The sequence below is a fragment of the Jatropha curcas genome, chromosome 9 (assembly GCF_041381405.1).
Source record: "Jatropha curcas cultivar XTBG-Jc1 chromosome 9, XTBG_Jcur_1.0, whole genome shotgun sequence".
Lineage (NCBI taxonomy): Eukaryota > Viridiplantae > Streptophyta > Magnoliopsida > Malpighiales > Euphorbiaceae > Jatropha > Jatropha curcas.
The window spans coordinates 2,475,281-2,485,845 of record NC_143159.1 but is presented as its reverse complement, the minus strand read 5'-3'; the positions used below and the strand labels follow the sequence as shown (position 1 = coordinate 2,485,845).

Sequence of the window (10,565 nt, the reverse complement as noted above, 5' to 3'; positions counted from 1 at the left end):
ATTTCTTTTTAATACTTAATAATCTTATCAATAGATGTATTGAGTTCATTATAATTTGATCCATCTCTAAGAAATTACGGGTTGAAGCATGCATTTGCAGGGTTACAACATATTAACAGTTCAAGCACGCTTTCATCAACTGAGACCAACACAATGCCAAGGAGTTTCACCGGACAAGCAGAATCAATGCGAGGCCGCAACCGGCGGCCAAGAAGCAGTTCTTTTCACTGGTCTGTACCTTCTGGCATTAGGTACCAGTGGTGTTAAAGCTGGTCTGCCATCTCTAGGAGCTGACCATTTTGATGAAAAAGATCCTAAGGAAGCAGCACAGTTGTCTAGTTTTTTCAACTGGTTCTTGTTTAGCCTCACCATTGGAAATATAATCGGTGTCACTTCAATTGTCTGGATAAGCACAAATCAAGGTTGGAAATGGTCGTTTGTAATCTGTACTACAGCTGTTTTGTGCTCTATAATCTTCTTGTCTACGGGAAAGTCATTATATCAAAATAATGTACCTGAAGGAAGCACTATCCTTCGCTTTATGCAGGTATTGATTCTTTTTCAGGCGAAAATTTTTTATGTATTGTTCTTCCTCTGCCTATGCTTAACAAGCTTAATTTCTGGCTTGCACCTCTTTTTCATAACTTCAGGTATTTTTAGCTGCAACTAGAAACAGAAACCTTCCAATCCCTGACATGACAGAGGAATTATATGAAATTCACGACAAGGAAATAGGGAAACAAGATGAAATCCTCAAAAGGACTGATCAATTCAGGTTTTATAAAAGTTACATCAAGTGCTTAATTGGTAAAGGGCTTAAAATAAACTAATTAACATATTTCCAAATTTCAGGTTTTTTGGACAGGGCAGCAATTTTAAGAACAGACACGAAGGGTGCATCAACATCAATAGCCCCTGGACCCTGCAGGTTATGCACAGTTACACAAATTGAAGGAAACAAAAATCTTAATTCGCATGGTTCCAATTATACTTAGCACAGTGTTCTTGAACACATGTTTAGCTCAACTTCAAACTTTCACTATCCAACAAGCACAACAATGGACACAAATTTGTTCGGGTTTCACATACCTGCCCCTTCAATTCCAGTAATTCCTCTGCTTTTCATGTTTATCCTAATCCCAATTTATGATTGCATTTTCGTCCCGCTCGCTCGAAAGATAACAGGAATTCCTCATGGAATTTGGCACCTTCAGCGAATAGGAGTAGGGCTAGTCCTGTCAGCTCTCTCAATGGGGGTTGCCGGAATTGTGAAACTCACTGGAAATCTGTAGCGACTGAGCATAACATGGCAGACTCTACCAAGCCATTGCCAATGAGCGTGTTTTGGCTAGGGATACAATTTTCAATATTTGGAGCGGCTGATTTGTTTACTTTGATGGGACTGCTTGAATTTATTTATGCAGAGAGCTCAATTGGTATGAAATCAATAAGCACACCAATCGCAGGGTGTTCTTCAGCTTTTGGATACATTTTGCGCTCATTTGTGGTGGAGATAGTGAACCGAGTGAGTGGTGGATGGTTGGCTAACAACAATTTGAATAGGGGTAAGTTGAATTACTTCTGCTGGTTATTGGCAGGGATGAGTGTTGTAAATTTTGGGTTTTATTTGATATGTGCATCCTGGTATAGATATAAGAATGTCGAACTAAAAAATTCCTAGTGGCTCATTCTAAAGGAAAGCTTGAATTAGTTGCAGTCTAGATAATATAGGTTTCAGGGATGTCAGTTCAGTGTTTGTTTCTGCTCTCTCTGTGTATTACATTGTTTCTTTCTGCTCTTTCTGCTCTTCTCCAGGATTGTCCTACTTACGAATGTAAATCCCTGCTTAATTTGAGTTGCTAATAAATCTCATTTTCAGTATAAAAGAAATGCATAATGTATTTAATTAGATTATATTCCATTCTATCACGTATGAAACATCACAAGGCAATTTACTTGTGCTGCAATTGAGCTTAAAGTCCCGCGAGAATTTCTTGTCATTTTATGGGGGAGGACAAGACCGAAATCAAACTCTTACCTAGACATCACATTAATAGCAGATAAAAGAGTTCATTAAATTCCTGTTGAAAAATTTTGCAACATTATGTACAATATAAATACAGACATCATTAAGCAAGGGACAGCATGTCAATGGCAAGCATATTGCTTTCATATGTAAATAATCTAAATAAAAACTATTTACAAAAGTTTCGCCCTACCATTTCACATCTAGCGTCAGGGCTTCAGGAGGCACAAGAATAGACGGGAATTTTGTAAAGGAAATATTAGACATTAAATTACTCCATGAAGCTGAATCTACTTGAACAAAAGGTCTGACCTTTTTAGCCGTTATAAGCCTCAGCTTCCCAGCTTCAACTCTAGCCATTATTTCAAACCAAACCCGTTCAACTGTTGGCTTTGTCCTCCAGTCTTCCAACAAACCATCAAGAGTTGTATTGCTCCCAATATTCTTTTCTAAGTCCAACTGAAATCGAAAAATGGTTGATGCTTTGACAGTTGTCCTAAGAAAACCCGAATTCCAACTTTTCCTCAATGTGTCACTAAGAAAGCTTCGCAATAATTTTCCCAGCCTATTGATCTTCAAACTTAAGGAAGGATTAAGCTGAGCATGGTTCTTGTAGGCATTGTTAGTGTAACATTTGGCAGGAAGTAACTCAATTGTTCCTTTTGATAACAAAGTTGTTTCAACAGGAGCTTCAGAATTCCTAGTCCTGTATGCAATCAGCGAAGCAGACCCATTAACGTATATAGGATGTAGCGGCATACACAATGGCTTCCAAAAAGCGCAGAAACCAGTTTTCCTCTTGCTAATTACAAAACTTCCGTTCACTGTGAAACTATGGTCAACAGTATGAAGAAGAGAGAGTTCCTGGGATCCTTTTACTTCTACCGTGATGCCTTCACCCACCAGTACTCGTTTCAAGCGTGTATGTGAAGCGTTCAGCTGATAACAAGCAACAGCAGCATAAGAAATTGATTGGACTTGCAACTGAACACAGATTGACATATACTCTAAAATATCACTCAACATTAAATTCCCACGGAATGGACATCAATTGCGGCACAGAAAGAGGGCATCAGATATACTCAGAATCAACTCTTTCATTTGAGTTCTACGGAGCAATGAGTCAAACTCCTAATTTTAACTTGTAGAATATCTTATCGCCATAACTTGGGAAAAACAAAAACTTTTTTTTGAGTTAGAGGAGCTTAAAGTCCATGAGAAAAAGATATCTGCATACAGGACGGTATAATCGCGATTACTGCTGCCAGAAATCATATAAGGAGTAACTCAGGAATTAATCGTAACCAGTTAGATAAAAATACTCGGCTACGGCTAATTTCTAAATTTTATGGAACAGACACACAAGATCACCAATTGCCTGGCTAATATGATCCGTATATTTTCAATTCAATACAAAAGATAACCATTAACCATCGAACATAGATATGAGACTACACAAAAAAGGCATATAACAAAGAGATCGGAATTACCGGCAACGACAAAGAGAGCTCGTCTTGGTTACCGACCCGCAAATCAAATGGACCCTCGATTTTAAAGGTGTCCAGCAGAGCAGTGGAACCAATCTCTGCAACAAAATCTGCAAAATCATTCCTTTCTTTGTTGAATTTGTTCCAGGAATCGACTTCGTCCGGGAATTTGAAAACCAAGTCAGTCTTTCCAAATCGGATACGGAACTCATATTTCTGAGCAGTACCAAACCTAACCCTAGTAACTCGCAATTTGGAGGTCCTAATTCCTTGAAAATCCCAATTTTGCGTTTCCGATAACTCCTTCAGAACATCCTGTTATTGTTAAATCGAATTGATTTTTTAATAAGAAAGTTCAAGAACATGAAATTAATAAGAAAAAAACATATTAAAGAGGATTTCATTTCACCTCTAGGACGTGGGTATCATTGGAGTGCGGAAGAGTAAATGCAAGAATTAGCGGTAGAGTTGGGAATTGAAGGAATTGGAAGAGGAGGAAGGGAAGAGAGAAGGCTAAACGACGACGATTTGTAGCCATTGATTCAACAGGCTTACTCGCGCGTACTGCAATCGAATTGGAGATCTGAGACCTGCTTTTCCTTTTGGAACGACAGTGGTGCATAATGACGATTGTAGCCCCAAATCCCAGTGGCAGTATTAGGTGTCATTTATCTGCCACGTGTCTAGAGTCAAATGGAGCTTGGAGTTACTGTTTTGTTCTCTGTTTTTACTTTTTAACCGGTGTGCATTGCTGATTTTAGGTGCAGTACTGGTTAACGGTCATCTTATTCTTTTCCGGTTTCAGTCTTTATTTTCTTGTTCTGCATCCTCACCGATTAAATGGATCAGAGTCTAACCATGGTTTGGTTCACCTCTGAAAATAAATAGAAATAAACTTATTTATAAAATCTAATTCTATGAGATTTTATTCAAACTTTATGTTATAAATATAGTTCAAGAAATAATTTTATTACTAAATCACCAAACTTAAGAACAAAACCAGTTGTTTAAATCATTTATTTCGATTCATTCAAAAAAACAATCTTTTAATTTTTATTGTAAAAAAAATTGATTTAAGGATAACTTGGCTAGTAAAACATGCTATTATACTGGAAATAAACAAGATAAAAGACTGGTTCAACAAGACAATTGAGCAAACAATAAAAAGACATTTATACTCCTTGCACTCTTTCAGATTTACTTTAAACAGAAAGTCAACGAATCTAAGTTAAATGAACTCATAATGCACCCAAATAGTTGAGACTACACCATCAGAAATGTTTAAGCATTCAAGGATTACATTAAAGGTTGAAGCAACAAAAATAAATTTGTCTTCTTTATTGAACAACTCAAATTTCCTTATGTTATGAGCAGGAATACATATAGCTCCTGGTGATCGAGGAGTGCGAGGCTAGTTGGCAGGGTCATTGAGCACAGGATGACCACCCAAATTGTTAAGACTGCAATCAATGACAGATGAGCCTCACCTTCAGCCCTAACAATTGCATCTCAAGATGTAGAGCCTTGAATAACAGCAGACCAAAATGAATTCACAAGCTTCCTCTACTATTTCATCAACAGCAACAAAGGCACAAGGGTGACCAGTTCAACAGACTTCTGGATAACCGTTGCTAAGCCATAGATCTCAATGCTTCAAATCTACAAGCCTGTGGCCACATTTCAACTTCACAACACAAATGAACAACTCTTATTGTGGTAGCTCCTTTTTCTTCCAATTTCTTGTTTTGCAAGGTTTTGAATAGATGATTACAGCAAAAGATGAATCAATGTCACAACTATGCCACCAACAAATATATGAACTGGTGGATGACCATAATGAAAATGAGAGAACATATTCACAGTTACTCCATTATGAGCCAGAAGATTGCAAAATAGTTTATCAAATCACCATCTATATGAAGAATGAGTTATATCCAATTCCATCCTCCTCTGCATCAAGATGGCGCAGCAGTACTCTTTTGTGTGTATGGATCATATAGGGTGTCTGATACTTTAGAGGGAGGCCAGTAGCGAAAAACTGACCTACCAACTATGTTTTGGATAGGAAGTGGACCCCTGAAAATGACAAAGACCACATGTTAGAATGTGCATTATAAAAATAAATATCAATTTCAATAAAAATTTTGCAAGTTCTGCTGAAATTGATGAAGACATATTTGGGACATTTAGAAGACAAATGTCTAGGTCTTAAAACATAGTATGGTTACTGAACAAACTATCTCATTCAACCAAATACTAATAATAGAAGTTATGGTAATTCCGATGTTTCCTGGTGTTGGTCTGAGTGAGATTTGTGGTGGAATTATTTAGCCCATGTATGATGAGAAGTCAACAAAAAATGTTGACATCGCTCACATGTGAACTATCTAATTCCAACATAGATCTTACTCAACACCTAAGACTAAATTAGGCAAATTGGGCGTGCAAACAAGAAATATCGCAATTTTTATCTGGTTAAATACTCTCAGATATGTTTACATTTTCTTCCTCTTCCAATCTAATCCAAAATGATCTCAAACAAAAAATTGAATGGGAGCTTAAGCTCATAGACCCTTGAATTACCAGTTATGGGAATCAAAGCTGTTATTCCGATTGTCTCCCATCACAAAGACATAACCTTCTGGCACAAGCTGCAAAAACCGAAACAATTTACTTAGTTAATAGAAAGCAAACTTATGGAATAAGCTTATTTGAAGGTGCCAAGTACAATATCAAATTAACAGAAAGATGAGAAGAATGGAGAGCAGGAGGCATTACCACTGGTTCCATTTCATACGCAAGTGGCTCTAGAATGAAATCCTCATCTTGAACAACTCCATTCACATATAACTTGCCCTCACAAACCTGCAAAAACACAAACCCAATCCATAATGGCAATCACTAGGCAGGAGTTGTGCAGTTAATCATTACTGTCAAACTAATATAAATTAAAGACAAAGGAAAAGAAAGTAGCAAATGGCAACGAACAAAACACCTTTGCAGCAAGTAGGATCATTAAACAGAATATAGAACCTTACCTCAACTATGTCTCCAGCTGTTGCCACAATCCTCTTTATGAATACATCACCAGAGCCATAACCAATTTCCTAATTGTACAGAAAACACAAGCAAACAGTCAGTACTGAAATTCAGAGCAAAAAATCTTAACTATGTTCACATGAAAAGGCAGCCATATATTACCTGCAAGATTGGAGGTGCCTTGAATATCACAATATCTGAAACTTCAGGCTTCCTAAAAATATATGAAACCTGATACAACAGAGAAGGGGGAAATCTTATCAGCATCAGGACAACCAAAGATTTCCAACATTACATATTTCTTTGCTCTTTTTGCCAACAAGAAGCAACAACGCATAACCTAATTAACCAAACATTATAACGTTGAAAAGGAGGAATAACTTATGACCTAAGCATAAAGAAGCTACCATCTAAAGGGAAAGAATAATTTCCGGGTAGTATAAATTGCATTTGACATGTTTGATCTGGAATAAAGAATATTAACGACATTAAAACAAAGAATAAACGAAAATAAACGCATAAGGCTTCCAAAATAACAACACAAATACAATGATGCTAGGAAGGACAAACCACATAAGAATCGCCTAAACCATAAAATATAAATATCAATGATCTCAAGATTGCAAGTGTAGTTGGTAAACACTCCAACTTATACCATAGATGTGGGAATTGGATTATGATAATGAACTAAAATTGTCATAAGTTGAGATAGACAAGCTTTTTACCTTTTCTGCTAGAATGCGATCACCCACGTCCAGGGTAGGGTACATAGAAGTGGAAGGTATAGATCTAGGCTCCGCCAAAGCCGATTTGAACAAGAAGCTAACAGTTGCAGCAGTAAAAAGAGCCTTGGCATCCTCAGAACAAAAACTTAACACTCTCGATAACCAGCCCCCACTCTTGTCAAACTCCTTCCCATTAATCTCCAGCGTCACAGTAGCAGTATTATTGCTAATACTCTCATTCCGTACGCACTGTACCGTTCCCCCTTTATCGATTTCGGAACTCTTAGGGCCAGGAGCCGGTTCACTACGTGGAAGCCACCTGGATCCCTGCAAAAAGGGAAGGATCGAAGCAGCTTTAAATGGTGAAATGCCAAGAACGCCAGTGCACGATGAATTTGAAACACCGGCAGTTGAATTCATCAGCGAGATCAATCCGATTGTGAGCGAACTCTTATAGTTATCCCCAAAGATTTCTCCGGCGATGGTACTGTACATCGAAGCCGAACTCTTAGCCCAGGAACTCGGCTTCTGGCTCGGGCGCCGGTGATCGGATTGGAAATCACGGGTACGCGTTGCAGGTGGTTCGTAATCGGTATTCTGAACAGTGGGCGAAGAGAAGATGCGTGAGCGAACCCAACATTCGTGGAGAGAGCGGCAATTTCCAACCCGGATCCCGGCGGAGGCGGCGATGTTTTGGGCGACATAGCCAGAGTAGGTGAAGGTGACGCGAATAGCCATATCAGCAATTCTGATAATCCTGATAAGGATTAGGTAAATATTGGCTTCGGAAAGTGAGAAAGAAAATCTAGGAAACCCTAGAAGCAAATAACTGCCATTTCTAAGAAAGAAATCAGCGAATCGTTCAAGTAAAGGTGGAATTGAAACTTTGACCTAAATCAGAGATTCAAAATTGAGCGCAACTAAGATTACAGACAGTGAAATAATCAGGGATTAGGTATGAAGGGGACTGAAGCGAGTTCCTGAGCTTTTTTGGGCCTCCCAGCGCGGGGAGGGAGCGAAAAGGCACCAGAGAAAAGAGGCGTCAGGCGATGGTTTACTAGAGCAAAAACGCCGAGAAGTTGGACAGTTTTGGTTTTTAAATACACGGCGGCATGAAAATAGGTTTGTTTACTTTGATATTTACGGAATTGCCTACGTTTGTTTGTTGGGGCAGTTGAGTTTGACGTTTTTCATGTGACGAGTGAGATGCGGTAAAATACTAAACAGTCCTGAATTCTTAATAAAACTTATCTTATTTATGATATGATAATATTTATTTGATTTGATTAAAAGCCCTTTGATTTATTCTGATCGACTTTGCAAGCAGTGTTATCCATCCCCTTGTATATATAATAATATTATTTAAAAAATTATTTTTATTTATTATCTTCTTTCCAATTTAATTATTGACTTTTGCCTTTTTGCACACGTATTAAAAATAATTGATTCACTTTAATTTTATAGAAAGTTTACCACAATTTACCTAAAAACCCTTCTATTAAAAATAATATAAGAGGAATTCAATGAATGAGTGCAAAATGGATAAAAGCTATGAATAAAAAGAAAATTAGTGTAAATAAAAAGACTAAATTGGACATTTGAAGTGAAGCAAAGGGAGTAAATTTAGTATTATAAATTGTAAATTTATAATAACTTGTCAAATGAATCAAAATACTGCTCACCAAATATAATCAACCCGTTGTGTTTTTATTGATTTTCCTACATCTAAATTATTTATATTGTGCAGCGCACAATATTATTCTGATTCATTAGATTTTTCATGTATGAAAAATATTAATCAAGTGTAGTAAGCTAATACTTAATTTTCGGCTTTTATTGAGTGCAAAATTTTAATACAGTTTTTTTTTGTTGAAAAAATACAATTTATTAATACTAATATCAAGTAGTGTAGATAGTCGTATAGCTAAAATATATAACTTTATTAACAATTTTGGTAAATTTATTTTCTTTTAAATAGTAAAATTAAAATTATAAAATATAATATTAAATCTTTTTATTTAAAGATAATATTAATAAAATATATAAATATTAATGATAGCAACTGGTACATTAATTGATTTGGATGGCAAAATAATAGCTTATATAATATTATACGTTTATTTAGTAATAAACTCTTTTTAAGAAAACATAAAAAAAACTCTAAATATAGAGGAAAATTAAAAAAAAAAATCTCAATTTGTTAAAGTAAATAAAAAATTAAAAGTCAAAGAAAAAAAAACTGATATTCCGTTTCCGAAGTTGCATGTTCCTTCAGATATCGTAGGGGCCCAAAAGGTTAGTAGTCGTAATTTGCTACAATGTTGTAGATACTTTGTAATTTGCAATTTCCATGCTTCTCCAAAGTTTTGGTTGACTTTGACTCAACAGTGTTTGCCTTCCTGCCATCTTCGCTCCCACCGCCAGCCAGACTGGAAGATAAATATTACAATATGATAACGTAGGAGAAGACTAAAATACCATTGCCAGTAGTACATTCAGACGAATATCAGCCTCAAACCCCAAGGATAATTGAGAGATTTGTCTTAGAAAGTTAAGTTGGTGAAAAACCTGCATTTATTATTATTCTGGAAATTGAATTAATATCATCATGATACTATAATTGCCATAATTCTTTCTATAAAGAGATGATTTTAAATAGAAATTTTAAATGTCAATGCAAAAAAATATTTATTAAAATAAGAAAATGCCCAAATACAAAAATTTATTTATGTTTTTGGTTTGAAATAATTTATTGTACTTCTATTTTTTTTCTTATTAGTAAATATTTTAATTTATAAAATTTCACATATTAAACACATTAATTAAAAAAATCATTCAATTGAATACTTTATTTATTTAAAAATTATTGTTATTAATGTAAAAAAATATATAATTCACCAAAACTCGTACCACTGTAAATCCCTGTAAAAATTACACTGTTACAAAATTGTAGCATAAAAGGGAATCTATATATTTGGCAAATAGAAAACCAATTGTTGGATAAGAATATTAGCTTTTGTAATTTATTGGATACAAAATCACAAGTTAGGAAAATCAAAATTCCACGTGGGTGCTTATAGTAAATCTTTTTTTTTTTTTTAAAGTTTCATTCATAATGAAATTATTAACGGGAAAGAAAGATGGCCAAGTTAACTGAATCAACTAACGAAGCGAGTGACGGAAGCGCATGCATCAGCAAACACAGTTGGTTGGATGACCGCTTTGCCCTTTTTATTTTAAATTTAATTAATTGGAGGGTTAATGGTAGTTGCACCATGTATGTCATGT

General features: G+C 35.7%; 2 protein-coding genes and 1 pseudogene across 2 annotated transcripts; 1 reads left to right on the top strand and 2 right to left on the bottom strand.

Moving 5' to 3' along the window:
- Positions 1 to 88: 88 nt before the first annotated feature.
- LOC105633906 (protein NRT1/ PTR FAMILY 4.6 pseudogene) lies at positions 89 to 1,722 on the top strand (annotated as a pseudogene).
- Positions 1,723 to 2,050: 328 nt separating this feature from the next.
- Positions 2,051 to 4,131, bottom strand: LOC149493434 (signal peptidase I). Its single transcript, XM_089725914.1, has 3 exons — positions 3,923 to 4,131; positions 3,517 to 3,828; positions 2,051 to 2,965 (listed from the first exon to the last, which is right to left on the bottom strand). Exons 1-3 carry the CDS (start codon positions 4,049 to 4,051, stop codon positions 2,216 to 2,218), a joined length of 1,191 nt encoding a protein of 396 aa, XP_089582040.1. The 5' UTR covers positions 4,052 to 4,131; the 3' UTR covers positions 2,051 to 2,215.
- A 596-nt stretch (positions 4,132 to 4,727) lies between these two features.
- Positions 4,728 to 8,359, bottom strand: LOC105633695 (thylakoidal processing peptidase 1, chloroplastic). The gene is made up of 6 exons (XM_012216331.4): positions 7,278 to 8,359; positions 6,715 to 6,783; positions 6,552 to 6,620; positions 6,292 to 6,378; positions 6,097 to 6,164; positions 4,728 to 5,589 (listed from the first exon to the last, which is right to left on the bottom strand). Exons 1-6 carry the CDS (start codon positions 8,013 to 8,015, stop codon positions 5,469 to 5,471), a joined length of 1,152 nt encoding a protein of 383 aa, XP_012071721.3. The 5' UTR covers positions 8,016 to 8,359; the 3' UTR covers positions 4,728 to 5,468.
- Positions 8,360 to 10,565: the final 2,206 nt, after the last annotated feature.

Excerpts from the sequence above, each read along its gene's own strand:
- LOC105633695 (XM_012216331.4), bottom strand. The coding sequence starts at position 8,015 with ATGGCTATTCGCGTCACCTTCACCTACTCTGGCTATGTCGCCCAAAAC. Across the intron at positions 6,784-7,277 it reads ATCGCATTCTAGCAGAAAAG|GTTTCATATATTTTTAGGAA; the intron begins GTAAAAAGCTTG and ends CTGTTGTATCAG. Across the intron at positions 6,621-6,714 it reads AGGCACCTCCAATCTTGCAG|GAAATTGGTTATGGCTCTGG; the intron begins GTAATATATGGC and ends CTGTACAATTAG.
- LOC149493434 (XM_089725914.1), bottom strand. The coding sequence starts at position 4,051 with ATGGCTACAAATCGTCGTCGTTTAGCCTTCTCTCTTCCCTTCCTCCTC. Across the intron at positions 3,829-3,922 it reads ATGATACCCACGTCCTAGAG|GATGTTCTGAAGGAGTTATC; the intron begins GTGAAATGAAAT and ends TAACAATAACAG. Across the intron at positions 2,966-3,516 it reads AGCTCTCTTTGTCGTTGCCG|CTGAACGCTTCACATACACG; the intron begins GTAATTCCGATC and ends GCTTGTTATCAG.